The 27,432-nt window shown below is 55.0% G+C and overlaps 10 protein-coding genes across 10 annotated transcripts; 4 read left to right on the top strand and 6 right to left on the bottom strand.

The window, feature by feature from the left end:
* Positions 1-255: 255 nt before the first annotated feature.
* On the bottom strand, positions 256-3,942 carry JCM15063_003210 (uncharacterized protein; the record flags this gene model as incomplete). Its single annotated transcript, XM_076675131.1, has 3 exons — positions 256-2,556; positions 2,625-3,308; positions 3,385-3,942. 3 exons carry the CDS (start codon positions 3,940-3,942, stop codon positions 256-258), a joined length of 3,543 nt encoding a protein of 1,180 aa, XP_076537215.1.
* Positions 3,943-4,939: 997 nt separating this feature from the next.
* On the bottom strand, positions 4,940-6,428 carry JCM15063_003211 (uncharacterized protein; the record flags this gene model as incomplete). Its single annotated transcript, XM_076675132.1, has 6 exons — positions 4,940-5,037; positions 5,102-5,156; positions 5,218-5,424; positions 5,505-5,612; positions 5,703-6,176; positions 6,276-6,428. The coding sequence occupies 6 exons, from the start codon at positions 6,426-6,428 to the stop codon at positions 4,940-4,942; spliced, it is 1,095 nt and encodes a 364-aa protein (XP_076537216.1).
* Positions 6,429-6,694: 266 nt separating this feature from the next.
* MEX67 (Mex67p) lies at positions 6,695-9,164 on the bottom strand (the record flags this gene model as incomplete). The annotated part of the gene is made up of 8 exons (XM_076675133.1): positions 6,695-6,883; positions 6,962-7,227; positions 7,298-7,501; positions 7,579-7,799; positions 7,869-8,108; positions 8,186-8,448; positions 8,523-8,825; positions 8,904-9,164. The coding sequence occupies 8 exons, from the start codon at positions 9,162-9,164 to the stop codon at positions 6,695-6,697; spliced, it is 1,947 nt and encodes a 648-aa protein (XP_076537217.1).
* A 257-nt stretch (positions 9,165-9,421) lies between these two features.
* On the top strand, positions 9,422-10,830 carry LOA1 (lysophosphatidic acid acyltransferase LOA1; the record flags this gene model as incomplete). The annotated part of the gene is made up of 7 exons (XM_076675134.1): positions 9,422-9,445; positions 9,500-9,682; positions 9,754-9,878; positions 9,956-10,051; positions 10,113-10,302; positions 10,374-10,474; positions 10,539-10,830. 7 exons carry the CDS (start codon positions 9,422-9,424, stop codon positions 10,828-10,830), a joined length of 1,011 nt encoding a protein of 336 aa, XP_076537218.1.
* A 326-nt stretch (positions 10,831-11,156) lies between these two features.
* JCM15063_003214 (uncharacterized protein) lies at positions 11,157-13,561 on the top strand (the record flags this gene model as incomplete). Its single annotated transcript, XM_076675135.1, has 7 exons — positions 11,157-11,514; positions 11,568-11,731; positions 11,823-12,344; positions 12,411-12,573; positions 12,655-13,012; positions 13,107-13,136; positions 13,204-13,561. The coding sequence occupies 7 exons, from the start codon at positions 11,157-11,159 to the stop codon at positions 13,559-13,561; spliced, it is 1,953 nt and encodes a 650-aa protein (XP_076537219.1).
* Positions 13,562-13,744: 183 nt separating this feature from the next.
* Positions 13,745-14,427, bottom strand: JCM15063_003215 (uncharacterized protein; the record flags this gene model as incomplete). The annotated part of the gene is made up of 2 exons (XM_076675136.1): positions 13,745-13,947; positions 14,007-14,427. The coding sequence occupies 2 exons, from the start codon at positions 14,425-14,427 to the stop codon at positions 13,745-13,747; spliced, it is 624 nt and encodes a 207-aa protein (XP_076537220.1).
* Positions 14,428-14,692: 265 nt separating this feature from the next.
* MRPS8 (mitochondrial 37S ribosomal protein uS8m MRPS8) lies at positions 14,693-15,160 on the top strand (the record flags this gene model as incomplete). The annotated part of the gene is made up of 1 exon (XM_076675137.1): positions 14,693-15,160. One exon carries the CDS (start codon positions 14,693-14,695, stop codon positions 15,158-15,160), a length of 468 nt encoding a protein of 155 aa, XP_076537221.1.
* A 428-nt stretch (positions 15,161-15,588) lies between these two features.
* Positions 15,589-19,659, bottom strand: JCM15063_003217 (uncharacterized protein; the record flags this gene model as incomplete). The annotated part of the gene is made up of 8 exons (XM_076675138.1): positions 15,589-18,229; positions 18,500-18,583; positions 18,651-18,687; positions 18,756-18,877; positions 18,967-19,182; positions 19,290-19,379; positions 19,447-19,541; positions 19,618-19,659. 8 exons carry the CDS (start codon positions 19,657-19,659, stop codon positions 15,589-15,591), a joined length of 3,327 nt encoding a protein of 1,108 aa, XP_076537222.1.
* A 175-nt stretch (positions 19,660-19,834) lies between these two features.
* Positions 19,835-22,587, top strand: JCM15063_003218 (uncharacterized protein; the record flags this gene model as incomplete). Its single annotated transcript, XM_076675139.1, has 4 exons — positions 19,835-20,083; positions 20,154-20,459; positions 20,530-20,832; positions 20,917-22,587. 4 exons carry the CDS (start codon positions 19,835-19,837, stop codon positions 22,585-22,587), a joined length of 2,529 nt encoding a protein of 842 aa, XP_076537223.1.
* Positions 22,588-22,693: 106 nt separating this feature from the next.
* On the bottom strand, positions 22,694-25,512 carry TRP3 (bifunctional anthranilate synthase/indole-3-glycerol-phosphate synthase; the record flags this gene model as incomplete). Its single annotated transcript, XM_076675140.1, has 5 exons — positions 22,694-23,581; positions 23,652-25,154; positions 25,225-25,240; positions 25,317-25,323; positions 25,395-25,512. 5 exons carry the CDS (start codon positions 25,510-25,512, stop codon positions 22,694-22,696), a joined length of 2,532 nt encoding a protein of 843 aa, XP_076537224.1.
* Between the last annotated feature and the right edge of the window lie 1,920 nt (positions 25,513-27,432).

The raw sequence follows: 27,432 nt of genomic DNA on the forward strand, positions 1-27,432 counted from the left end.
TCAAGAGTGATCAAAGTTGTAGGCAGTACAGGTACTGACCCGTGACCGAAGGGCCATAAACACCAACAAAAAGTGAAGAGGCAAATAGAGAAAGAAGGAAAATAACGAAAACGACAACGAAATCACACGATACTTGATGAAATGCTAGAACGAATAGGCGTCACGCGCCATTAACAGGAATGGGTTGGAGTAGTAGGGAAAGGGATAGAGAGAATGCGACGATAAGTCAGTGACAGCGCAAGATTCGGGCTTGTATCAACGGTGAGCTTCGGGAGAAGCCGAATTGATCGGAGAAGGAGTCGCAGCCGCAGACGACGGGTAAGGGAACGTCGAGCCGAAGCCTGGGCTCTGAGGCTCCTGGTCCATAGAAGGCAGGTACGGTAGCTGTCGAGACGAATTGTCGCCTTTTTGAAAGTAGCTAGGCAGTACGCTCGGCGTCGAGTGATACGATGCGATCGATGCCGAGCTCGTCATGGCCGGATGGTTGCTTGGCGAGAGTCCGTTGCGTAGTCGCGCGTGACCAGCGGCGGCGTACTGTGCGTTTGGGTCGAACTGGATCGGGGCGAGCGTCGGACCGGGTGTACGTGCGTGAGTGGGCGACGTCGGCACTTGGTACGGGCTGTACCGCTGTTCGTGCTGTGCGGGACTTGCGAGTCGTGATCGCGTGACCGAATCGGGACGAGCATTGGGTGCACCGTTCCACGAAAGGTCCGTGGTCGATCCCGTAGCTAGACCTTGCATATTGTTAATTAGGGTACTGTCGAGGGACGAATGTCCAGTCGAAGGGGCGTGGCGCGAAGCGTAGTGGTTGCGCGACGACAGCGGGAGTGATGCGACCGAGCCGGCCCGACTCAGGTGCAAGTCGATTTCGGCAAGCTCATGGCGACTTCGACGTTCGGGATCTGAGGAGGACGTCGCTTTGCTCGAAATCGAGAACGGTCTGCCCCGAGTTGCGAACAGTCCAGAGGGTCCCGCAAATTGGGAGGATTGGCCGGTATCGGTCGACGAGATCGAATGCACGTCGTCGTCGTCGTCCAGCCTTCGAGCCTTGAACCGCGCCGACAACAGTGCCGAGTAGTCCCCGCTGTGCCCGCCGGTTGTTCCACCTGTCTGCTCCGTTGCCGCTCGGGCCGAAGCCGGCGACAAATACAGCTTGCTCGTGTCTTCGATAATTTGAGGCATTCTCTGCTGCACCATCCGGTCGCTCATCACGGCTCGACCTTTGCCTTTGTCGACTGGTACTGCACCTCCCGCTGCGGCGCCTGGACCCCCGCGAGCATGGTTCGAAAAGTTGTGCAACGGGTCCGCCGCTTCCTGCAGCTGACTCTTCTTCTTCATGACTGCTCGAGCCCGCTCTCGCGCTGCCTGCTCTTTGGCGAGTCGGTTCGCCTTTTCTTGTTCTTTCGCAAGTCGTTCCGCTTCCTTTTTGGCCTTTTTCGGGTCGAGCGAGGCAGCCCCGAGAGATGTGGGCTGCTGAGCAGAGGACGCTGCGATTGAATTGTTTGAAGGCGACCGCTTGAGCGGGTTGAGACTGTGCGATGTGGATGCGTGGAGCGAAGGAGACTGTGGGAAGGTAGGAGTCGACGAGGACGACGTTTTGTCGCCGCCAAAGAGACCCCATTTGCCCGATTTGACCGATACGGACGAAGATAGGGTCGGCTCGATACGAGGCGGGTTTGTCGACGAGGACGGCACAGCGCTGGGAAGGTTGACACTCGCGACGCTATCGACCCGGTTGAGCTGGGGCGAATCCATCGTTTGGTAGACCAATGCTGCGTCCCCGTTGCCGTAGCTGACCGGGAACGACATGACACTCGACGCGCGAGTGGGCGCAATGCCCTCAAAGATGGACCCGTCGTAGAAGGTGGAGGCAGCGATCGAAGGTGCGATGGACGGTCGCCGACCGGATCCTCCGAATGAAGGTATCCGCATCGACGCATTTGAAGGCTCGTTCCCGACCCACCCGTTCTCGCCGCTTGCCCACATCGGATTTGGTGATTGTGAGGAGAACGAATGGATCGAGCGAGAGTCCGAGACGCCTTCTGGAAACGTTTGCTGCGACCGGCCTGACGCCGATGGAGGCATGACCTGGACTGGGTACGCCGAGGAGAAGCCCGATGCGCCGGACAGTGTCGAGCTGATCGAGTAACTCCGCTGCATACTCGGCCCAGCCTGATTCGGCGCATACTGATCGGTTGGTCGCGAGCTGTTGAATTGAGGTTGCGGGCCAACGCTATGAGAATGCGAGGGAGGTATGCTGCGAGGCGACGCTTGCGAAGGGTTGCCGATCGAAGTGAGCCCAGTCGTGTTGACGCTGAGGCTTGATCCGTTGCTTTGATAGCTCGCATTCGACTGTATTTGCTGGCGCTGCCGCAATTGTTCGGGAGAATACGGCGCGAAACGGTACGCAACTTCTCGGAAGTAGGCATGCTCGAGGCACTGCCGTGTCGTCAAACGCGCATCTGGCTCGTAGCGTAGAAGGTCCTGGATGCAATCGATCAGCTGCGTGGGCACAACGTTGTGATCGAACAGATTTGCGAAATTCCGTGGCGCGATCTGGTTAACCATGCAACATAAGTCGTCGAAGAAAACCGTATCGTTTCGCATACATGATCCGGACGCACCTTGGGGAAAGCAAAGCCGACATCTCGTGCCATTTTGATCCCTCGCACCCAGTTACCTCCTCCGTTCACTCGCCCCCGGTCATCGTGCCCGTACTCGACACTCGGGTCACCGAGCACCTCACATATCTTGTACACCTGATCCACCTCGCTATCGCCCGGGAATAGCGGCTTGAGCGTCAAGACTTCGACCAGGATCGTGCCCAACGCCCACATGTCGACCGGTACCGAGTAGTCCCGCGATCGCAGCAGCACTTCCGGGGCGCGGTACCATCGCGTCGATACATACTCGGTATATGGCGGCTTGGAGGCGATTTCGCGAGCGAGACCAAAATCGGCGAGTTTGAGCACGACGACAACGTCCTTCTCGGGTGGGGTGTGTGCGGGAGCAAAGAGGGACGATGCTGGGTAGTCAGCGAGACCGGTCGTCGTGATGAGCAGGTTCTCTGGTTTCATGTCGCGATGAAAATAGCCGTAAGAGTGAATATGGTCGAGGCCGCTCAGGATTTGATAAAAGATCGAAGCAACGAGGCCGGAAGCGAGCGGTCGCCCTTTCCGTGACTTGGTCAATTGATACAAGTTGCCCTCCATGCATTCGAAAACAAAGTAGAGTTCGCGCGTGGTTGGCAGGAGAAATGCATCGTAGAGAGGGATGATATTCGGATGCATGGGTATTTGTCGGAGAGACTAAATAGCCGGAGGGGAAACAGGGCATCAGAATGCCTGCACAAGACAAGTACAGGGTTTAGACGGGCTTGCGCACCTTGAGCTCCTTCAGCTTCATACATTCGTCCCAGCCTCCATCAAATGCTTTCTTCATGCGCTTGATCGCGACGAGCTGCTTCCCTTTGTACTCGGGCCGACTCGATGGCCCTGGCGGCTGCGTCCCTGGTGGTACGTTCAGGGTCGAATGCCAATCTGCCAGCCAGACCGTTCCAAACGATCCATCTCCGACTTCCTTCAACACGGTCCAGTTCCTCGGCGCGAGCGGGGGCGGAAAGTCGGGTTGCCATTGAGATTGAGATCGGTGCGGCGGAATTGGCGATGAACCGGTCGATAAAACGGACTGGCCGCCTGGCGAAGCCGACATGCCGTATCCTGTGGAGGTCGAGGCGATTGATTGCGACGCGGCGTTCGGTGCGGTCGACCGCTCGCCCGATTGCAGTGCAGGAGCTTTCCCTCGGTAGTCTTGCCAGCCGTTCACTGCCGCCTGCACTCCGCTGCCTCCGACTCCAATCGAGACCTTGTTGAGCAACCCGTCGAGGGAGCTTCCGCCGGCGTGAACGTGACTGGAAGGGTACTGTGCGACCGTCGGAGACATGAGATCGCGTCGAGGCGATCACAGATCACAGACAAGCGGGCTGCAACGGCTCGCCCGCGCGAGGGTCGGAAGCGAGGGGACTGGCAGGTGGAGCGGTCGCGCAGTCGCGCAGTCAGACGAATGTGCCTGCAGCATTCAGCGAGGTCAGCATGTAGACTCGTTGGATCCGTGCACGCTCGGATCAGCTCGATCGAGTTGAATCGCGAGCGAGAACGGCGCTAGTGCAGCACTCGCGCGGAGTCAATTGGGGCTCACTTACACTCACTTCTCGAGACGCGGCGAGTGCTGACAGTGCAATGTTCGGCTATTTGGTCCTCGAGCTGTCGAGGAAGGGCGGCAGCGCGATCAGGGCGAGAGTGAGGATACTCGGATCCGGCGACAGTCGCGCGGAGCGGCAGAGGCGCGGCGGGTCTCAAACGGAGTCGAGAGAGATGTCGCGGTCGTTCTCGCTGCCCTCGAGCTGCTGGTTGCGAGGTCACAAACTGCCAATGAGTCGCTGGCAAGCGAGAGGCGAACGCTGTGTCGCGGATATCGCGGGTCGCGGCTCTCGGGTGCGCGAACCTTTTAGTTCGAATAATTTCAGCAGGGTTTACAGTACAATATCCTCGATCGCTTTTTGTAAGCGATAATCGCTGACATTTCAAACTGGCTAGCGGCGGTTGACAACGGCGAAAGTTCCGCGACCTTCATTTCCGCGCTTGCCACGTACAGTATTGTAAAGACTAAAGAGCAATGTACGGGGTACCGCATTCAGTCAAAGTTCGAGAGGCAAGTAATCGCACATGGGAGCAGCTTGTCCACGCGGTCAAGAAGGTAGTTGCAATTTAATGTAAACTTGGCTTAGCGGGGCGAGAAGACAAGTACTGTAAGAAAGAATATTCAATTGCCAACGCGGTTTTGCGAAGGTCACAAACTTAAAGTGCTCGGACCCGCCTGAAACGGCAAACGACCAAAAAAGACTACAGCTTGGACAGAACAGTAACGTAGCGACGACGACTTATAAGACTCGAGCTTCAGGAGTCGCTGCAGGGTCCCATCTCGAGCTCATTGACGCTTCGACCTCTTCGGCTTCGTCCGACTGATGAAGGCTCTCGACTGGCCGCCATGCTCTGTCAATATATCTCTTGGGTGGTACAAGTGAATGAAGAGATTATCTCACAGACGGTGACTCCCACTATGATTCCGAGAGTTACGAGACAGAGGAATATACGGACCTGTGAAAAAACGCAAAGTCAAGCCAAGTGGCCACTGTCTAGATGTGTCGTAAGCACTCACGAGGTAGTCTCGCCAGCGTAGGCGTAGCTTGTGCCAAAGCGACAGCTTCTCAGAAGCATTCGTGCCTGCCTCGCGAGCTGCCAGATCACCGGACAAAGGTTGGCGCTCTTGTCCGTCTCCATCTTCTCCCAACTCGAGCTTGCCGTAGTCGCTGGTAGAGCCAACCAAAGTAGTCGCTAGCGAAGTACGAGTCGCTTGTCGCGAGAGCTAGCCCAACGAGCCCAAAAGTAACAGATTAGATCCGGCGACTAATGCTGCTGAGCGTAACGAAAAGATAGCATTCTCACTGCTTCACTTTCACGCTGTTTGCGATGCTCGTTTGCTGCATCGTCGATCAGCTGAACGAGCGCAGTGAACGGGTTTTCGACACAAACTCGGCCTGAATAACTGTTGAGCTGTCAAACCCCAAGTTCGCACGGCAGGCAAGCTTGTCAGGGGCCCGTCTTTTCGTCACTGAAGAAAACGATACGAAGAAGAAAGCATACCTCAATCAAATCGACTCGCATGCCAACCCCGTTCATCGCGCCTTGACAAGTCCTTTCAATCTGGTCTTGCGAGATCCCACCGTTCTCCGCTCGAACTCGATCTTCCAACCTCCTCCTCGTACTGTCTCTCGCATCAAACTCTTCCATCGCCGCTTTCCTGACTTTGTCAACGTTTTGTTTCACTTCGAGTTTGAGCGTTTCCACTTGTTCTCGAATTCGTCCAAGTTCACTCGGCAACGCTGCGACTTGTTTCCTTTCGACCAGAGTCGACAACGTTTCGAATCGATTCGTGATCGTTGCGAGTGGAGTCGAGAGAGACAAGATGAGGCGTCCAGTCAAAGTGGTCAACCCGGCAAGAGCCTCGAGTTTTGAGAATGGACATGCGAGTCCCAATCCGATCACTTCGTTACGTAACGCTTCGAGTGTGAACAGTTGAGTCGAGATGGTTGAAACCGTCTTGCTGCAGTCGTTGGCCTGGTATCGTAAAAACATCGAGAGTGGTCAGCAAGCTTTTTCGAGTAGGTAATTTCTCACTCGCATGCGAGAGCGAGGAATCGATCGAGAGAGCATTACTTCGCGCAAGAGATTGTCAACGGTAACCTCGTCGACTGCATTCGGAGTCGATACTGGGGGTACGGGCACACTCCCGCCTCCAGCAAAAGGCGGCGCAGGGGGTCGTGGGAGGACGTGAAGACTATCGCTGTTTGTCGGATGCAAGCTCGCCATGTCGGGTTTGAAATCCAAGTGATCACGAGGCTTCAAGCGCGAGGAAGATCCAGAGCCAAACAGAAAAGAAGGGCGTATGCTGAAGAGATCCGAGCGTGCATAACCGCGGCAAGTCCGCTCTGAGCAAGCTTTCGCGATACAGAAAGTTGTAAGGTGAACGAGGATTTGCATGCAGAGTGTAAAAGAACGAGGGGGGTAATATACGAATGAAAAAAAAAGGGAGGGTTGGTGCATAAACTAGGTCAAAGCTTCCTCTGGTTGCAGGCTCAAGCGACAGGCATACGGCCCTCGATGAAACCTTCTGCGGGAATCTGTCCAGCCGTGAAGAGCGATTTGAATTGGTTCAAGGCAACGTTGGGATCCCATCCGTTTTGTGACATGCATAAATGGGCATAAGGGTACGTCAAGTTCGTCACGGATTGAAGCTGGTGAATCAAGCTCTGTTGCTGATCAGTCTGCAAAGCACGAAAGGAACCAGATCGATGTTTAGCCAACCCAAGCGAGGAAAGCGGAACGAAGACAGAAGAACGAACGATTCCTTCAGCTCGTTCCTCGGCTGGTTGCGCAGGGTTGACGACAGGAGGAATGTCACCGCTTGCACTCGTGACGGCGAGCGGTTTCGGAACTTTGGGTTGAGGCGGAGGTCGCGGTTTCGAGAAATCGAGGTTCGAGTACCCCCGAATGGTAAAGAGATCAGAGAGGATGATGCAGGGCCAGCCGGCGATCGCTGCGGCCGAGGTTGGAGGTGCCGGAGCGAGGATGAAAGTGCGAGAGAAGGAACGGATGCCCTTGCTCGGAACTAAGAGGAAGACCAATTCGTTAGGAAATCTCCTCGGCACAGATTGCATACCTTTTCCTCCAAGACTCACATTCAGTGAATTCACCATGCACAGCAGCATAGATGACAGTCTCTCCTTCTTGTCCAGGTGCAGGCGGTGCGAGGAGGTTGGGCATCGTCCAACTGTCCCAGACGAACTTGGCAGGATCCGACAACGGATGCTCCGTTTTTGGCAGTGCCATGATTGAAGAGATGACACTCTCTGGCGAGACTTGTAGGGTCGCCACTCGCTTCGCTGGATCACAAAGGAAAAAAAAAAGTATCAGTTGAGTCTGATCAAACGATGACTGGAGAAAGCGATTCCAGCCCAACCTTCTTGTCTAACTCTCATCAAATTGCGCGATCCTTCGCTGGTCAAGTACTGCTTCCAGTCGAGCTTGTGCTGATGCGGGAATCGCTTGTCTCCGTTGATGCCAATCTTTTTCGACCTCGCTCGGACAGGGTGTGCAGTATCGGCATGGAAAGAGAAGGAACAGATCGGAGCGTAAGCGGGGAGGAGTGATGGTCGATCCGAGTCGAATGCAGCGAAGAATCTGGGGGTTGGAAATTGTGTTGAGCGGGAGTATGTAGGTACGCAAAGCCAAAAGAGCGAGAAAACGTACTTGGCCAAGAACCCGCCTACGAAATCTCGCGCGCCGTCGCTTTCGAAAAACCCGTCCTTGATCTGCAACGGGAACACGACCACTTCGCGCGCTTTGGCTTTTTCGCTCCTGGCCTTTGAGCTCAAGCCGGGAGTGTCTGAGATGCCTGCGTCCCTAGCCGCACTAGCCTGGAACGCGATCGAAGGGTCGAGTGGCATTTGATCGAGAGTTCTCAGCGTTGCGAACCTCCGTGCCATCTCTCTGCACAATTGTCGTGCAAAGAATCTTGCATCAGAGCGCCGCACTCTCTAAAAGTCGATTCGAAAAAGCGAGCGCACCGTTGGTAGACTTCCTCGTTGCCAGTCGAGTGACACATGGGGTTTCCCTTCATGACGAGTTCCTTCAGTTTGCTCCACCCTTTTGGTTTCTTCTCCTTGCGACGACCGATCAGCGGCGAGAAGGGGTCGAGCGCGCCGAAATGTGCGAGACGATTCTGCGCGAAAGACACGTTCTCGATATTGGGTAGCGAACTGGTGAGAAGGTGCGGTGATAGAGGTAACAGTGAGGTCAAGTCGTTGTTTGCGAGTGACAGGGATACCACCTGGCGGGGGGCAGAGCTCGAGGGTCAGAATCTTCCGTGCGGAACGGGCAGAAGAGTGACAGAAGGAGACGAACGTCGGGGAACATTTCTTTTGAAAGTTTCCAGATCGCTCCTGCCATGTTACTCGGTGCGCCAGGCTGGCCGGGTGCGAGGAGCTTGTGCTCCTTGAGGATGGGGTCGTCTGCCATGTTTTCCATGTTGAGCATGCGGTCGGGTTGAGAGTAGCGGTTGAGGAGGAACAGTCGGAGGGTATCGATCGTCGAGGATGCGGGAGGATCAGTCGCTTTCGCCTTGGAAGCAGCGCTGGACGAGCCGGCAGGTGCGCGTCCCGAGATGCGGTCCGAGAGGTTGCCTGGGATGTTGCGCCCTCTTGCCGGCTACCATTTTGCGCGCGAACTTGGTTCTCGTCAGTCTCTCTGTAAATGCTGTCTCATGATTAAGAGGAGGTAGCGTACGCGTTGGCCCATAGGACCGGATCTGGCCTGTCTGCCCTTCCTGCCTGCCTGGGCGGTGCCTTCAGTCGCAGCATCGTTCATGCCAATGTCGTCGTCGTGTACGCCCGTGCCTCTGCTGTTGCGACTCGCCCTGCCGAGTCCTCCACGCAGGTTCTGTCTTGCGGTAGTTGCGCCTCTGCCGCGCTGGTTCTGGTTTCCGTCGCCAGAAGGTTTCGGCAATGCCGCTGCGAGCAAGGCCGCTGCTGCTGAACCACCTGCCATCGTGGTCGAGCCTGCGAGATGGAGGAGCTGAGGCGGCCGAGATGAGACGGGCGAGAGATGAAACGCGAAAACAAGCCGATGAATGCGACTTTCGAGTTTCGCGGTTGTTAACGAGTTGAGGTCGAGGTATTGCTCAGGCGTGGTGGCCGCGTGCGAGGAGAGTCTAAAGTCAAGCCGAGAGGCGGTTGAGCGAGAGAAGCGCTGCGATGTTGAAGGTTAATCTCCTCGTCCTCCTCTGCCGGTGATTTCGCTGCGAGATGGAAAAGTATTCCAAGTGGAGGGTCAGTACTGCTCAAAGCTCGGCGTATAGGGCTAGGACCTGACCTCCTGTGTAGGATCCTTCGACGGGAGTGGCGCCGTTCCTGTACCCGCTCTCGCCTGCTACGACTACGCTCCCGCCAATAGCTCGGTTCGTAACGCTACCCTTGACGACCACAGTCGGCGCTGTGCGAACTCTGCTCCTCGTCTTGCTCGTGCTCGCTCAGACTATACTTGTCGAGGGGGTCCTCTCGCTCTTGGTCCGTCTCGCCCTACTGCTTTTGCTTCTTTGCCCGCATACTGCTCATGAATATTCCACCTGAACGAACAGAGTATATATCCTCCGGTCTATCGTCCGATCGCGAGAGCGTGCAATGCGTCCATTTGTCGCCTAATCCTCGTCGTCTTTGGCATCTTCTCGATCCCGGTCGAGACGATCCTCCTGCGCAAAACCGGGTGAGGCTCTTACTCTCTCTTGGCGTTGTGAGCATTATCTCGGCATAGAAACCTGACCAGTGTGTTAAAAAAAACAGGCGCTCACCCCCGCAAGCCGCTTTCGAACCCAAACAGGGCGACGTGATCGTTGCCAACTCGTCGTCTTACCTCGATCTGTTCTACCTAGCATTCAGGCAAGTGACTACAAGCGAAATCAGAAAACATGCGCGTCACTCACGAGTCATCGTGCTACAGGCACAATGTCACTTTCCTTCTACCCGTAATCGACTCGAGCGACAAGGTTACCGGATGGAAGCGCGTCTCACTCATCAGGGCGCTCTGGACCAATGGCAGAATCCCAGAGCGATCAGTAGCATCTGCCTCTGGAGAGACTCTTGAAGTCGCGATCAAGAACGCTCGAGGTCCCGTCGTCGTCTTTCCAGAGGTGAGCATCCATGCCTCTTCTTCTTCCGACCGGACTTACGTGAATTGATATCAACTTGATTACAACCGTAGTGCACAACGTCCAACAATCGAGCCTTGCTCAAATTTCCGTCTCTCTCGCCAACTAGTCTTCGTGTCGCGCCAGGATCAAGAATCTTCGTTCTGACCTTCAAGTGAGCTCTCTCGTTATCTGTTCCCACGCTTCAGCTGTGATTCTACAACTCGTACATTTCGCAGATATTGTCAACCTACGCGTTTCACTCCCTCTCTGACCCATCCGATTCCGGCTCACTCTCCTTTCCTCGGACCGCTTCCTCACCTCTTCTCGGTTCTATCGACTCTCACGATCCATTCCTTTTCGATTCGTCGATTGCACCCTACAGAGAGTCCCAAAAGCCTCGAAGGAACCGAGAACGGGCAAAATCTCGAAGACGTCGTCGCGACGACTGGAAGGTTCAAGAAACTTGGAGGATTGGGGTGGATCGAGAAACGTGCTTTTCTCGAGTTTAGGAGAATCAAGGGAAGATGATGAAACAAGACAACGTAATTCGAAGATGTACAATCGCGAATGAAATATTGTAATTCTTTCGACGAGAAAGCTGGTTCGATCAGGGAGGATCTGTTCGATACTCACAAGCCGAAATAATGCATGTGACTTGTTCGCTTGGAAACTGTGCGCTCGCCGCGGAATACTAGTGGAGGGGAGCGTGCGAAAGCAAGAACGGGGGGTTCGTCCGTTTTTTTTTCGGCTCGTGCCATTTCTCCTCCTCATCTTCTACTCAGCTACAACGTCTTGTTATCCCCATCGAGGGCTCGGTCTCCTTGTTCGACCCGACTAGTGACTGAAAACGGAAGATGTCGGATCGTAACCGTCAACGTCGTTCTTCTCGTAGAAAAGATCCAACTCGTCCAGCCGCCCCATCTCGACCAGGGTCTCAAATTTCACACCGATCAATCACTCATCAAGATATCGCACACACGGTCACTGATGCGTTTGAAGAGATTGAACGGTTCGGAAGGGATGGAGCACAGATCGCTACCCAGGTTGAAAAGTTTGGAAAGACTGGGAAACACGTGGTCGAGGTGGTCGAGAAAGACTTTTTCGGAAACGATCAGGAGGTTCAGAACAAGGATACAGAAAAGGAAGAGATTTCGATGAGAGGGAGGAATGGAGTCGCGGGTCAAGAATCGTCTCAAGAGGAAGACGAACCTGGTCACGATGCAAGTCCCTTCCTCTTGTTCATACTGTAATGGTCGTGCAACAAGCCAACGCGTCTTGCTTTTGTCAGAATCGACCGTTGCTCAAGCATCGACCAGTCTCGGCTTCCTCGAGTCGGGTCATCCCCTACCAACCGTCGAATATCGCATCGACAGCTCACAAGTCACAAAGTGCACCTCCTCGTGACGAGATCACCGCATTGAGAAGCGATGTATGAGCTTTGTCCCTCCTTTTCCCACCTTATCAGTCCGAGCGTGAACTGATCTCGGAGTCGTGCTCTTCATCCGCTGCAACTCGATTAGCTCGATTCGACGCAAGAAAGGATCGATGACATGTTTGATCTGCTGGAAACGATCGCAGGCGAACGAGAACGTCTGACTGGGATCCGTTCGCAATCGCAAAACGCGGGCCGAACATCTGCAGAATCAGTCGAGCTCGGTTCAACGAGAGAACACAAGATAATGATCAAGATGAAGAAACGATTGTCGCAAGCGAAAACCGAAATTATCGCTGTCTATCAACAAGTTTGCTTACACGATGTCACATACAACAAGATTCGCCAGGACCTTCCGACAATGACGAACGAGTCCAGGAAATTGATGCGGGACCACGGTACCCTCAACTCGAGCTTTGCTAAGATTCTCGATTTCGTCGAGGACCGAGCAAAGGAAGAAACCCAAGCTGCGAAAGAAGGGATCTCTGAATCGCGATTGTTGCAGAGGATTGAAGGAGATCATCCAGAATGGGATAGAACGAAGACACTTGCGGAAGTGAAGAGGGTCAAGACTAACGTCCGTCAGACGAAAGGACCATCAAGCGACAACGTGAGTTCTTCTCGTCTCTCGTACAGTTGAAGGTCATTCAAAGTGAAGGCGAGATTCCCATCCTAGGTCGAGACGTATGTCGAGAAATGGATCGTCGAGAATCCATTCACCGAGCTCGATCGTACTGCTTTGCAAGAGATCGACGTGCGAGAGAATCAAGTTCGACAAACTTCCACCGCTTTGCCTCTCGTCTCAGCTCCTGCTGATCACAGCACGAACAAAGGTTTCGGTGAAATGTTCACTTCCCTTCTTGTACGCTCTCTTCCTCAATATCCGACGTGAAGACTGAGTTTTTGATCACGCTAAATAGAACCTTTACCATCCCAGCATCTTCCATCGGCAAGTCACAGACAAGGTCGCTCAAACGTCAAACATGGCAAACCGAAATCAAAGTCCAAAACCCGATCGACGACGAAATCGTACGAGCTGTCGCATGATCGCAAATCGCACAAATACGCCGAGCTTTCCGATGCGTCCACGGACACGGACGAACTGCAAGATCTTGAAGCTCAGCGTCGTGGAACGGTTCACAAAGCTCAAACTCAGCAAGAGAAGGAATTGGCAAACACCGAGATTCCGTACTCTGTCCCGAGTGACGATACTTCGGGATATGTCGAGAGTCGAGCAGAACTTTTGCAGGATCAGAAAGACCGTATCGCGACTGAACAGTAGGTTCTTCATTCTTGCTCCATGCTCCTTCTCCTGTCTCGGACCAACCGACAAAGATTAACTAAACCCGACCCTGACGTCTACCTTTCGCAGTTTCTGGACTCCTTTCGTAATTGTCGAATGGTGAATGCTCTTTGGCTCGCGCGCATACTATCGATCGCTCACCACATGTTCTGTTGTTCGGGACCAGGATCTTGATTGTCATCATGCTGTTCTACTGGATCGTAACTCGCGGAATTGGGTACCAGAATCCACTCGGCAACATCAACTGGGCTCGAGTCGTCGGGGACGATGCATGGAGCGATACGAAGCCCACCTCTTCTGCGACTCTGGCGTTACATAACTCTACAACAAGCTCTCAGGAGGCCACGTCAATCCTTGCAACATTTACAACGTCTCAGGCCTCGACGATTCCTGCGCAGTTTCGGACGACGTCGTATTCGGCTTTGATTGGATTCGGCACGGACCGGGCAAGCCCAACGCGGACAGCTTCACTTGCGACTGCCACCATGACGAACCCAAACCCAGGTGATTTTGGGCTTGCTTGATCCAGGTTTTCGGTATGACAGTAGCGCAAATTATTTTGGCCAGAGTCTAGTTCCATCCTGTTGCGATTTTGCTTGTATCGCCCCTTGCAACTCGTTCGCAACTTGCTTTCGCCATGGTAGTTCCGAGCCAATCCTTGCTATTGTATCATGGCGAGAATTGTTACAACATTGTGAATGACTGAACTACAGATAAACGGGGGAACTGGGAGGCTTCTGAGGCGGCAAAGCTTGATCCGAAGGCGGCGATCGAACCTGCGTCGGAGCTGAACGAGGTTGAGGAACGTTCGATGATGGAGGTGGAGGAGCGACGAGGACTGTGGAAGGTAGGGTTTCTGGGGCTGAAGCGGTTTTTGAAGCCTTTTCCGCTTCGTCCGCTTCTCGGAATACTGTCGCACGGTGCAAGCATGAGTGCCCTAGCCCTGACAATTCAAAAGGAGAAACAAACCTTTCTCCCAATCGGTGTCATCCTGCTCGGGTTCAAACTGTTTGCCCTTCTTGCCAAACAAAACTTCACTCCAACTCGTACGATTTCGTTCGAGTTTGTCCCCTTCTCCAAGTGCGAGTTTGCCTTTGCCTCGACCGAGTCCTACGAGTTCGAGTTCTCGTTCAACATGTTCGGAATCGAGCGAGTGTACATTCGCGAGCAAGTTTTCGAGAACCGTCACCTGCGCCGACAAGTGTGCAACTTCTTGTGACTTGGCAGTACGTTGATGTGAGAGATTGAGTGCGAGCGAGGTGATTGCTGACAAGAGTAGGAACGGGTACAGAGTCGATGCCGAGAAGATGGAACCGGATGGAGGCGGAGGAGGTCCAGTCGAGTATCGAGCTCGCTGCAGCGTCTGTTTCAGCAGTGGTCGCGTGAACATTGATTCGGTAGTTTGCCGAGGCGAGAGCTGGAGAAGCGGTCGAAACAAGTCGCGCCCGGCTCATCTCTGCCATCGAGCATCATACACCTTGAGGACTCTTGCGGATCTGACCAGTCTCCTGTGGGTGGGTTCAAAGGACTTTCTACTCGAGCGAATCGCTCATCGTGACCGTCTCGTTCGAGCAGTTGGCACCGGAAACCTCACCGCCTTGATCTCTGATCGCCTGGTCCTCGCCCTCGTCTCCCGCCTATCGAAAACCGTTACGATGCTACCTCACGAGCTGTGTGCCCGAATCACAAACGCCTCGCTCGCGCGACACCGTTACGTGCCTCTCGCACCGACGAAGCAACACCTTTCACTCCTGTCCCTCCTCCTCTCGCACGGGTTCATCAGTTCGGTTTCGTACGGATCCACCAACACAAACTCGGCCACGACTCCTGATCCTTCCTCGTTCTCGGATGCACGCATCAGTGAGAAACGAGTGTGGGCAGAACTCAAGTACCGTCAAGATCGACCGGTTCTCAACAAGATGAAACTCGTTTCCCACCCTTCGAGGAAGATCCTGATGGATCCTGAAGAACTGAAACGGTTTGTGAAAGGCTCGCGAGTCAAGTTCGTGCCGGGGTTGAAATTGGGAGAGGTCACGTTTGTCGAGAGCAAGGAAGGGTTCGTGGAGGGTCGCGAGGCAGTACGGAGAGGGCTGGGAGGAGAAGTGATTGCGAGGGTCGTGTAGAACAAACTAGGTGGCATGAACCTACGATTTAATTCGAGGATGTAACAGATTATACTCGTTAGAAAGACATTCGAGGAGGGGCCTCCCATCATTGTGCTTGCGCTTGTAACTGGTCACGATACAGTGGACACTATGCAATTGCGTCAAGTCCGGAACCTGCTCTCTGCGATATTGCTCGTAACATAATCCCAGGCGCAAACAAGAAGATAGTTTCGCACCAAGTGATGCAGATAGGGGAATAGCTGGACTAGAAGGAGAGGTAGACACAGTTTGATAGTCCCTTGAAGGGCAGGACACATTGACGGAGAAATAAAAACTTCTTTCGATACATTGAAAAATTACTGGCTCAATAGGCCTTACTCTTCTAAACCTTTTGTGCTTTTTTGACGTTCTTTCCATCTTGGTCATGAATTTTATATACGTTTGCGCTAGTACGAACCGTACTGTTGTTGCTGCTCTTGAGAATAGTGGTACTGATGGTTGGCCATGGCGAGGATCGCCGGGTCTTGCTGCGGGTAATACGCAAACTGTTGCGGGTACGGGTAGTGTTGTTGCTGCTGCTGCTGGTGAAGGTGGTGATGAGCTGGAGGATAGTAGGCTTGTTGCGCTGGGTGCTGGTAGTGAGGGTGAGATTGCGAGTAATCATAAGGTCCAGGGAACGAGGGAGGTTGTGCGTGCGAATAGGCGTAGTGGTACTGGGGCGGGTCTTGGATGTAGTGAGAGCCAGGATCAGACGGGTCGACGAACCCTTCTCCAGTCTCGCGCGGCTCACCGTCCTGCGATTGTTGCGAAGCGATCGCGTACGCAGTGTCGGTCGTCGAGATGACGGCCTGTTTCGGGGGAGCAGGCGAGTCGCCATCGCGCGAAGGAGCTTTGATCTCGATTTTGCTCGAACGCGGAGGGAGGAAGAAGGATGCGCTCGGGGCCGGCGGCGTGAACAGCTGAGGAGGCGGCGTCGCCGAGGATGGCGAAGGGTAGGCATCGGTAGTGTAGTACGCGCCAGGAGGAGGCGCGGCGGGATAGAAAGCTGGGCTCGAGTGACGCGGGATGAAAGGAGCGGATGGGCTCTGCGACTGCAAATGAGGCGGAAGGTGGTGCAGGTACGCCATCTGCTGTTGCTGCTGGTAGGTCGAGAAGGAAGAAACTGGCGAGACAGAGACAGTGTCTTCGCGAGAGGCTGCAGTTGCCGCGCGGGTAGGATCGGCGGCGTAGAGGATGCTCGCGCCTTGTTGCTTGCGCAGCTCGACCGAGGGCGATGTGGAGGGCACGATCTCTTCGGTCGCTTCTTGCACAGGAGGTTCAGCAGTCGAATCCTCTGCAATCCTCGACTCGGTCGCGCCTTTGAGCGCGAGTGCGAAGTGGGCGGCAGAAGCTCCCGAGGAAGCTAGACGACGAGTCACTGGTCGAGTCGAGTCTTGCGCCGGGACGGGTTCCGGTGCAGCGGGATCAGCAGCAGGTACAGCTTGGACCGAGTCAGTCGAGGGCGGAGCTGGAGCTGAGTCCGTTTTCGGTGCGGCAGGCGTACTGACAGCTGCCGGGAATCGATGAAGCGGGTGGAACGGCAGGTGGGCGTAGCGCGGGTTGATCGAGCCTGGCGGTCCTTGCGCAATACCACCTCGTCCTGCGAATCCACCCCGTCCTCTCGCGCCGCCTCTGCCTCCCCTTGCACCGCCGCGCGTTGCTGGACTGGGACCACGAGCCACACGCTCTTCCTCCTCCCGTTCAAGCTCCTCGAATCCGGCGTGATTCCATCCTGGCATCGCAGCAAACTCGGAAGGCCTGGGAGCCCGCTTGCTTTCTCCTCGACCCCATTTGTCCGCAGGATCGAGCTCCTTCCTCGGGTCCTCCGCTCCTGCAGCCTCCTCGCTCTCGACAGGTGCCGTGCCCTTGGACTCCTCGTCTGGGTCTCCGACGACCTTGCCTTCAGCAGTCCACCGGTCTGGCCCTCTCTGGGCAAAACCGCCGCGACCACCTCGGAAAGCGCCTCTCGTTCCTCCACGAGGTCCCGCACCACCGCGCCCTCTCCAGAACGGGTTCAGAGGGCGCACTTCAGGACTCGCGAGCCGATCGTCGTGACCCCAGAAGCGTCCAACCTTGGGGATGTAAGCGGGATCTTCGGCAAGTCGCTGAGTGTAAGCTTCGCGAGCTCGCGTGTAGTCCACAGGAGGCGCGCCGTTGAGAGCACGCGGACCGCGGGGCGGGCGCGCACTCTTGGCCGGCGTTGGTCGAGACGTCGAGGGAGTCGGGCCCTCCGCTTCGGGAGCAGCCTCCTTGGTCGAATCGCTCGAAGGTTGATCGCGAGTAGCCGTTTCAGCCTCCTTCTTCTCCCGGTTCGCCGCTTTTTTGGCCTTGTTCTTTTCCCGCTGCCTTTCCTTCCTGACCAAACGTTTTGCATCTTCTCGTTCTTTCCGCTGCGCTTCCTGGCGTTCCCAAGCCTCTGGGTCTTTCTGTCGCAGCTCTTCGCTCTTTTCCAGGCGCTTCTGCAAGGCTAGTTGCTTCTTCGACTTGTTCGCATTCGTGGATGTCGGTAGAGCGTCAAGTTGCGAGACGGACAAGTTTGCGAAATCGAGTTCGGGCAACGAGTTGGACCCAGCTTCGCCATCCTGAGGCATGTCGCTCCAAGCGACGGGTACGCTGTTTTGTGCATCGTCAAACTTGGTGGGCACGGGACTCGAGTGACCGTTGGCGGGAGTTTTGGGTTCCGCGTCTTCCTCCTCGTCGTCGTCATCATCTTCCTCCTCTGCCTCGTCTTCGTCGTCCGAGCCATCTTCTCGTCCCGAATCAGGGTCGAAATCAGATTCGGACGAGCTGTCGTCCGCGTCAGGAGCGACCTTGGTCACCGAGTCTTCTTCGCCGTCTTCGTCTGCAGCTTTTGCCCCGCGGCGTCTCAGGGGTTTGCGCGCGCGTTTCTTTGGCTTGGTGACAGGCTTCGACGGCTTCGAAGCGGAGTTTGGCGATGCCGAGGTAGGTGGAGATGGAGTCGCGATTGTTGTTGCGTTTGAAGTTTGAGCAGGTGCGGACGACGAGGGAGACTGAGGAGACGACATTAGGTGCAAGCTCTGCGGAGATCTGAGCGAGCAAGACAACACAGGTCAGCGAGATCGTTCGATTGCAAGATGCAGGGCGATAGTCGAGGATCGATCAAGCAGAGAATCTGAAACGAGAGAAGGGCCAGGCTCACAGTGTTGGAACAGCTGCGAAGGAGTCTCTGTATAGTATGGCAATACTCGATGTACAAGCTGGCGGAGAAGAGTGTCTATAGAGGAGGAGCCGGCAGCGGGACGAGGGGGACGCGAAGTGTTTCTAAAGGTTTCGCTCGGCGCTGCAATAGCAGCTTACAAGTGAATAGGTTTGCTCAAAATCCTGTACTCGACTTCGTCCGCGTCCTCGTACTCGGAAGGATCGATCTCGTCGACCTCGAACCTGAGCGTCACTGGGTCAGAGAGCCTGGCAAGACACGGTCGAGCAAAGTATCGCGAATTCCGCTCACCCGATTTTCGCGTAGAACGCACAAGCCGCCTCGTTCGCTGACGACAGAATAGCGATGTTGGCAATCTGCAGGAACACACGCACACTGAGAGGTTCCAAAGCTCACCTTTGAATACTGTCAGCATAACCTTGTCCATCTTGGTCTCGTGGCCTATCCGTTCGAGCGCATTTGTCAAAAGTCTCCCGATCCCAGTAGCTCTAGCTGCCTGATCAATTTGTAGCTCATAGCTGTGGTATGAATAGGATGAGAGCGGTAGATACAGTCAGTACGGCAAGCAGCTGAGGGCAATTTGCTACGTAATCCGGGCAAAACGGACCAGTACACAACGTCGCAATGCTCGTCAGTCGCGGTCTCTTCGGTGTCGAAGCGAAAGATTGTGTAGCCCAGCAAGGCTTCGCTAGTAGAAGGACTGCTGGAGACTGTAGGATCGCTCGGATTCGCCTTTGAGCTTGCGACGATGAAGCGCGATTCCGAGTGGAAAAGCTCTTTGCGCTTTTCGGCCGGATCCCAGCCCTCTTGGGAGTTCTCGTATCTGGAGAGGGCAATGAAGCGAAGGATAAGTGTGGTTCTCAATCAGATATTAATCAGACCAGCGGTAAAGTGACGGTTGGGCTTTCCAGCGAGCCGACCTCAACGTACAAGCTCTTCATGTTGGCTTCGAACAATTCCCAAATCCAACTCCGGATTCGAGGGGGCAGTTTGGCCGCCACATGTAGGCTTAGCTGTATACTGTGACGACAAAATTACGACCGATCAGAGGGCAAACGACTTAGGCAACAGCTCAAGCGGTGCTCACGGGCGGTTGGACGAGGGAATTTCGATCGCCCCCGACGTTCGTATCGGCACGCTGAAGCTCGAAGCCAGCTTCTCCGTGAGTGCTTTCGTCGTCAACTGTATAGCGAGAAGCAGCCAAATCAGTCCCGACACAGGCGCCACGGCCGGAAAGCGGAAGCATTGTGACACGCACACCCCGCGCGAGCTTGACTGCCAAGTGTGCCCGCTTCGCCATCAGCGTAACAGTCAAAGTACTCGATGTCCTATTCGGAGGAAAGAAGGTGCCGAGTCAAGGAGAATGTCAACTCGGAAGTCAATTTACTCGCTTCTCTCGCCGGCCTTCCACCTCAAGCACTACGTACGACCAGTGCGCGCATCTTGGGCAATTGTAAAGTGACGCATTAGGCCGTATGGCGCGCGACGCAGCATTGTCCACCGCTCTACGACACTCCGACGCTCCTTCGATCCTTCAACATTTGTGTCGCTACGAACACACGCGACAGAACACACATGCGCGCGTGAACGAAGTCTTGCTCGCGATCGAGCAAGATTGGACCAAGCCGGAACCATGGGAACACAATTACCTCGTCAAGGTCAGGCAGACGTACGACCATGGCGCGACCCTGTTTGCCATGCTTGACTTGTCTTGGAGGCGAAATGTGAGCTTCTGCTCCTCCAACACTGTCTGCCTGACCCGCTTGCGCTGATGCTCGGCGATTTCTGCTGCAGATTCTTGAGCGCTACCCTCTATACTCGCAAGATTCTCAACAGATCCTCGAAGTCCTTAACGCTTACTTTACTCTCCCGATCGAACCGTACAATGTGGCCGAATACCATCTCGGCGACTTGGGCAGAGGGATCGACGACTTCAATCGAATGATCAGGGTACTCCTTGAAGACATGGATGCGCCAGTCCGCAAGTACGCGTCGGTCTCGGCAGACGCCGCGTCACCAATCTTCCTCGTACCGGCGACGAAAATCTATGTACAGGGTGTTGCGGCAAGCGCAGCCCGGGTCAAGGTTCTGTTTGACAAGGTCAGCGGATTTCTTGAATGCGTACAAACCTCTCGCGGATCGTTCAGACTGAGTCCTATCGGCGTTATAGTACCGCCCTGGACCATCTGGATCAGACAATCGTCCCCAAACCAAATCTCAGCAGTCTCTGGCTCAATCCAGTTGCGACGATTCGACCCCGCGCAGCAGTCAAGCGAATTCTCCACGATCAGACAGGACCCGAGGAAAGGCTGTGCGCGGAAGGTTCACTCCTGGGAAGCCTATGCGAGCCCAGGTGGTAAGCGCGAAAAGAAAGTGGGAGGCGCGTGATGCAGGCAACGGCGAACAGGGAACGTCGTCGCAGCTCGCTTTCGCTCAGCAGGGTCCAGCGCCTGCATCTGCAGCAAAGAACCTAGTGCGCTTTCCTTCGTGTAACCTATATATCGCTGGTCATTCACATCTGACCTCGTGCCTCGTTTCTTCGATTCCTTCCTCGCAGCCTTTGCCGATACCTGTCGCTGGTGATCAATCCTCGCGTCTGGAGTCTAGCGAAAGGGAAATCCAAACGTCGTCAAGTCCCACGAAACGTCGACGATCTGGTTCATCCGACTCTTCCATGATGCTCGCCTCAAGTCCCAATCCTGAATCAGACACAAATATTCACCTCGAACCAGCTGATCTGCAGAGAGCGATCACAGCGGCGTACTATGCCGAAAACGCATCACAATTTCCTCAAACCGAGATGAACCCGACTTATCTCGCTCATCCCACTGGACCCCCTTCGAAAGCCCTCGGGAGACCGGAGGGACCGGCGCCTGCGACTCATATCGGACTACCAGCCGGTATCCGTGTTATGGCCGGTCAAAACCAGGCCAAACTGGCGAAAGAGCGACGGACGATTAGCCTGTCGAACGAGCCTGCGGATCTCGTCGACGAGGTACCGCCGACTCCCGGCATCAGCGATCGCAGCACGAGACAACAAGAACCATCGGATCATCATCTACGAGACCAAATATCCGAGCCTAGAGGGAATGCGCTTGCGGCGACGAACAGTAGCATCCTCATGCCTCCACCGCCTGCTCGCACGTCTCAGCCGACCTCTTCCGGAGAGAACGGGGCGCCGAGTTCGTCCGCTCCGGGAGAACCCTCGACCCTCCTGTCTTCGCCACCTCACCTCGACGCAAATTTGCCCGATCGACCGATCGAACCCGTCCCGACTTTTATCCCTGCGAGTTCGCTTGACGAAGGCGAACCATCGACCGTCAAGTCTTCCCAAGACTACCCGCTGCCTACGGCTGCGCAGTCGAACCCATCTGGACCAAGTCTCGACTCGTTTGCAGAATCTTCGGATGCGGAACACGATCCTACCCGCCATGGTGATGCGGCTCATGACAGTCTAGCCCAGTCAGAGTCTCAGTCTCAATCGCAGGCCGACTCTCAATCTCGATCGCAATCTCAGCCTCGGTCTCAAGCAAGTGATGTGTCAATCAATACGTCCAACGTCAAGCAGCCGGTACCTGTAGCCCCTGGTCTATCGTCTCCGAAAATCCTCGTACCCGATACCTCCGATTCATCAATCTCAGCTTCACTCATCTCATCGTCTTCGCATATCGCCCTTGAAGCGTCACGTAGCCTTGCCGAATCTCCCGGGCAAACGAAGACGCGAGCAACTGTTGAAGAGGTTCAAGCGGATCCTGTTCGGTTCACATCCACGGACTGTGGTGCTCCTATATTTCGACAGATCGACAACGAAGCTTCAATGAACCCGCTGGACTTACCCGCGGTCTCCTCGAATCGATCATCAACGAATGACGTGCTCTTTGCGGACCTCGAGTCCGATACGTCTCAAGCCATGTCACAATTTCCGACGAGCCAGGCCTGCCCCTGGAACGGAATAGCGTCAAGTACGCGCGAAGTCAACGAAATGTTCAACGAACAAGGTTGGATCAGTGAGAGGGAACAGCAGTCGAACCACAATGCGATGGAGCCCGAGGTCGGATCGTTGATCCAGACCATGGCGATTGACGACACCGGTGCCAACATCCTGGACAGACCAGAGCAGACTCAGGATCAGATCGCAACCCAATCGAGCTTCCTGGATCTCGTGCAAAGAGCGACCGAAGATGCTCCAGAGGAAGACCCTCTCGATCTCGAGGAAGACAGTTTGTAACTCTAGATCAGCTATATATCTTGTTGCCTGATGTCAAAGAAATGCATTGAATATCAAGTCTATTGGAGCGTCCCAGTTTTAAGTGTCGACCGAGGATCTCTTTTCCTCATGCAGATTTGGCGAGTTTGATGAATTCCCGAATCTTGTCGAGATCCTTCTCACCGTTCGTTTCAACTCCACCGCTGACATCGACTGCGAAAGGCCTGACCGTTTCGATCCCTTCTTTGACATTCGAAGCATCAAGACCTCCAGCAAGCACGATCGGCAATCGACCTTGTCCTTCGTCTCGTCTCGAATTGACGAGTCGTTGAGCGATGGACCAATCAAACACTTTGCCCGCACCTCCACTCAACGCTCCTGTCGCTTTCGAAACTTTCGTATCGAGCAACGCAAGTGAATGGAACCCTGGTCGAACTGCTTCACGCAGTTGTGCCACTTCTTCGGCGTCTCCAGCAGCTTGTTCGTTGACATGGAACGCACGAATGACGGGAACGTTGACGAGTTTGGCCCAGTGCGTGGGTTCGGATCCATGGAACTGAACTGCATCGAGTGCGAGGGTGTCGATCGTGTCGAGCAATTCCGACAAGGTCGGGTTTTGGAACACTCCGACGAAGAGAGGCTTGCGAGGGTGAGACGCGAGTCGAGACGATTGGAGCGAGAACCAGTCCGAGGTGTCGAGCGAGACCGAACGAGTCGCATTCGACGTGTTCGAAGATCGTTGCCGAGATCGAACAGAAGAAATGATGTCTTGCGCTTGCGGTAGCGAGACGTGACGTTTGCTACCGGGCACAAAGATGAGACCGAGGAGATCGGCACCAGCATCGGCAGCCGTGAGAGCAGCCTCGGGAGTTTTGAGACCGCAAATCTTGACCAACGGCGCCGAGGGCGCTGCGCCAGCCGATGAACCCGTCACAGTAGAAGCAACGGTCGCAACTGCCGATTGTGCCGCCGAAATCGCTCCGCTTACGAGGGTCGATGCAGTCGATGCAGCCTTCTGTGCCCAAACAAAGAATCAGATCAGATTACTGACTAGTAGGAATTGTATCTCGAATGAGAGAACACACTTGAGTAGTCGAACCGAGAAGCTCGCGGACGAAAGCGCCCTTGTCGTGAGCACGCATGAGCGACTCGCCGACGAGCACGGCACTGACGCCTTGAGCGGCGTAACGCTCGACATCTTGGCGTCCGGTGATACCGCTGAGAGCGATGAGGATGACCTCGGATGCCCGTTCGGGGTACTTGTCCTTGATCACATCCGCGATCCTCGAGGTGGTAGCCATGTCGACATTGAAATCGTGCAAGTTGCGGTTGTTGACTCCGATCACTTTCGCGCCAACTTGGAGGGCGCGCTCGAGTTCTTCGGCGTTGTTGACTTCGACAAGAGGTTCCATGCCGCGCGAGACCGAGTGCGCGTAGAGCTCGGCAAGTTTCGCGTCCGAGAGCATCGCGACGATCAGGAGGACCGTGTCGGCTCCGTACACGCGAGCTTCATCGATCTGGTACGTGTCGAGGATGAAATCCTTGCGCAGGACAGCAGGTCGGTTCGGGAGAGCGTCGACGGCGGCACGAACAGCGCGCATGTCGTCTAGCGAACCTTTGAACCACTTGGGCTCGGTGAGAACCGAGATGACCGATGCACCCGCCAATGCGTACGAGAGGGCAATCGCCGGCGCCGAGGGGGACGATGCGTCGACAATGTCACCCTTCGAGGGCGACGCGCGCTTGACTTCAGCGAGAAGAGCCATGTGCTTCGTCGAGGATGGAATCGCAGAGGTCGACGTGACTGCGGGTTGAAGGCGCTGGTGGAACGAGATGAGAGGAGGGGGCACGTGAAGGTCGATTAGGGATACGAGATCTTGAGGTTTGTAACCGGGGGTTGCTTTCGCTTTGGCGACATCGAGAATACGCTGCTGTTCAATCTTGTGGAGGATGGTCGGAACAGCAGAAGCTGCAGGAGCAGCCGCTGCCGACTTGGTCGGTGCCGCCGTGAACGACTTGACGGGCGTGAGCGCTTCAGTGTTGTCGGACCATTTGCCGCCTTTCCAACTCAAAAAATTGCCGAGCATGATTTTGCCCTCTTCCGACAGGATCGACTCGGGGTGGTACTGGATCGATTCGACCGCAAACTCCTTGTGCCTGAGACCCATGACGATGCCTCCTTCGGTCCTGCTCGTGACTTCGAGCGTGTCCGGGATCGAGTTGATCCTCGCTGCGAGCGAGTGGTAGCGCGTTCCAGGCACTCCCTGTACCATACCCTTGTACAGGCCTTTGCCGTCGTGCATCATGGCACTCGTCTTGCCGTGAACGTACTCGCCTGCCTGTTCGACGATGCCGCCATAGTGAACCGCCATGCATTGGAGACCCATGCAGACTCCGAGGATCGGGATCTGGCCAGCGTAGGCGTCGATCGCTGGAACCGAGATGCCCGAGTCTTTCAAGGGGTGACCCGGACCCGGAGAAATGACAAGGTGAGTCATCTGGGGGTGCTGAACTTTGAGCTCCTCGAGTGTGATCGATTCCGAGCGAATGACGGTGACATTGCCTCCGAGGATGCACAGGTATTGGTACTGTCGGCAGTAGCTTGGTCAGCCCACAAGGCAACAGGAGAGAGTGACGCGGACACGGAGTTTCACCTACAAGGTTCCAGGTAAAGCTGCGAGCATGGATCAAGTTCAGTACAGATGTCAGCATGCTCGTGCAACAACCCCTCGCAAGAATCGGAGACGTACCTGTCGTCTGTAAGGAGAGGAAGAGGAGAAGCAAGGTCAGATCGTCAACGACATGATCGTGCGCGGAAGCGAGCGTACAGTTGTCAAGCATGACTACATGATTGTTCGGATCGATCGCCAAGTGGGCAGGATCAGTCGAAGTGGCCGTGGTAGCGTTGCCGTTCGAGACGGGCAGAACGACGGGAGTGGTCTCCATGACTGCGCGCTCAGCTCTTCTAGGTTCCGGGTTGACCTCCGTAGCGCTTCCTGTGTGCCGTCGAGCGAGGGACCGAGATGGCGACAGGCGGACAAGGCGAGTGGGAGAGTCCGAACCGCGAGTCATTTCCATCGCTAAACTCCGCACGCTCTTTGAGCCCCGCCCTTCAGTCATGCTTCCCGTCGACTTGCCTATGCTCTTCAGCGCTGGCAGCTACCTCCAGCGCAGCCAGGCTGCATGCTGCTCCCGCTTCCCGTCTGTCGGCTCACGTGCGCAGCTGGTTTCGGGTTTCCACGTTTACCCGCTCGCATACTGCTGGAATCGGCCGTGTTCTATGCTTCGGACTTTGTGCTATAGCTCAAGCGGCATTTGGCACCAATTGCCGGATCCGCGGAAGGTTCCGGGCGGGGTCTCAGCTTGATACAGTTCGAGCGTTCGGACGCCAGGCTTCTCCTTTTTGCTGCTTGCTGAACCCATGTGGACATTCGCGACAACGTTGCTGCTGTTGGCTGTAACAGCCACTCGAGCCGTGGCGGCTGACATCGCTATCACCGCTCAAAGTTCTGTCGCTCAAGGAGGTAACCTTGCTTTGTCCTGGACGTGCGGCTCCATCTCATCAGTCGCAAGAGTCCCAGAATCACTAGCAATACTGACACGCCTGAAGAGTAGATCCACCGATCCGACCTATACGGTTCGCATGTAATCGCGACTTTCGCTTCTTCCTAGCCTTGCGATAATCCCGCTGATCCTACGCCGTCTATACAGTCTCATCAACAAGAGTCAAGTAGCCGAAGTCAGATCAGTTAGTGAACCCTCGTATACCTGGCATGCCGAGAATGTCAAAATCGGAGGTACGCACTACTCCCACTTTCTGATATTTTCGCGACTGTGAGCATGTCTGTAGATTGTGACTAGTCGACGGGGGGTTTTCTCGTTGCAGACCAAGTCCAATTCTGGGTATACGATTCAGCCGGAAACGCTGGGAAAACCGCACATCTTCCCATTGTCGAAACCGTTCCTCCTAGCGCATCGACACCGGAAACCTCCGCCACTGGAACCACTTCTCTCAACTCGACACATACGATTGTTTCAATGACCACTTCAGCAGGAACTAGTACGACGCAAGCCGGAACGACTTTGAAGAGCTCGAGCACTTCTTCCTCAAACACTGAATCCCAGTGAGACCCTTCTCCTTCATCTCGGAAACCATTTCTCGGTAGAGACGCTCAAACCTGTGATTCGCGCTCAGCTCGAAGTCTTCCAGTTCCTCGGTCACCACGGGCACGACGTCTACTTCCACCTCTTCTACCTCGTCAACAACGTCGACATCTATGACAGGAGAGAGTAACAACACGCTCTTGTACATCGCAATTGGTGCCGTGGTGTTATCCATCATACTCGGCGTCGCGTTCTTCCTGTACGGAAAAACAACCCCTCCCATTCAGCTATGTCTACGACAATTTGACTTTGATCACGATTGAACAGGTGGTGGAGACAAAGACACTCTGAGACGTCGGATCCCGAACCGAACAAGCGCACTGCAGACACCGAAGCTGCGAAAGGGGATTATCGGCCGACCGCTCAAAGAGATGTGGATGGAGACAATTCGAGTGATCTCGATCGAGATCCAAAGACGTACTCGATGGGAAAACGACGACGACCAGTTGAGTTTTCCTTGATCCTTATCTTCGAAATTCGAATACCGCCTCTTTCTTATCAGGAACATTTGCCATTCCATCAGAGTCGCAGTCGTCAACACAAGAGAAAGAGTCGGAGATCATTCTCGAGTGACGAAGAGTCGTCCTCTTCAGATTCTGAAGAGGACCGTCGACGCTCGAGCAGAAACAGGAGGAGATAGCGTGCATTTTCTTGTTTTTGACCGTACCAATGAGTAGTAACGCCTGCTTTTGCTATCCCTAT

The sequence above is a fragment of the Sporobolomyces koalae genome (genome assembly GCF_050403365.1).
Source record: "Sporobolomyces koalae JCM15063 DNA, S_koalae_JCM15063T_v1_ctg1, whole genome shotgun sequence".
NCBI lineage: Eukaryota > Fungi > Basidiomycota > Microbotryomycetes > Sporidiobolales > Sporidiobolaceae > Sporobolomyces > Sporobolomyces koalae.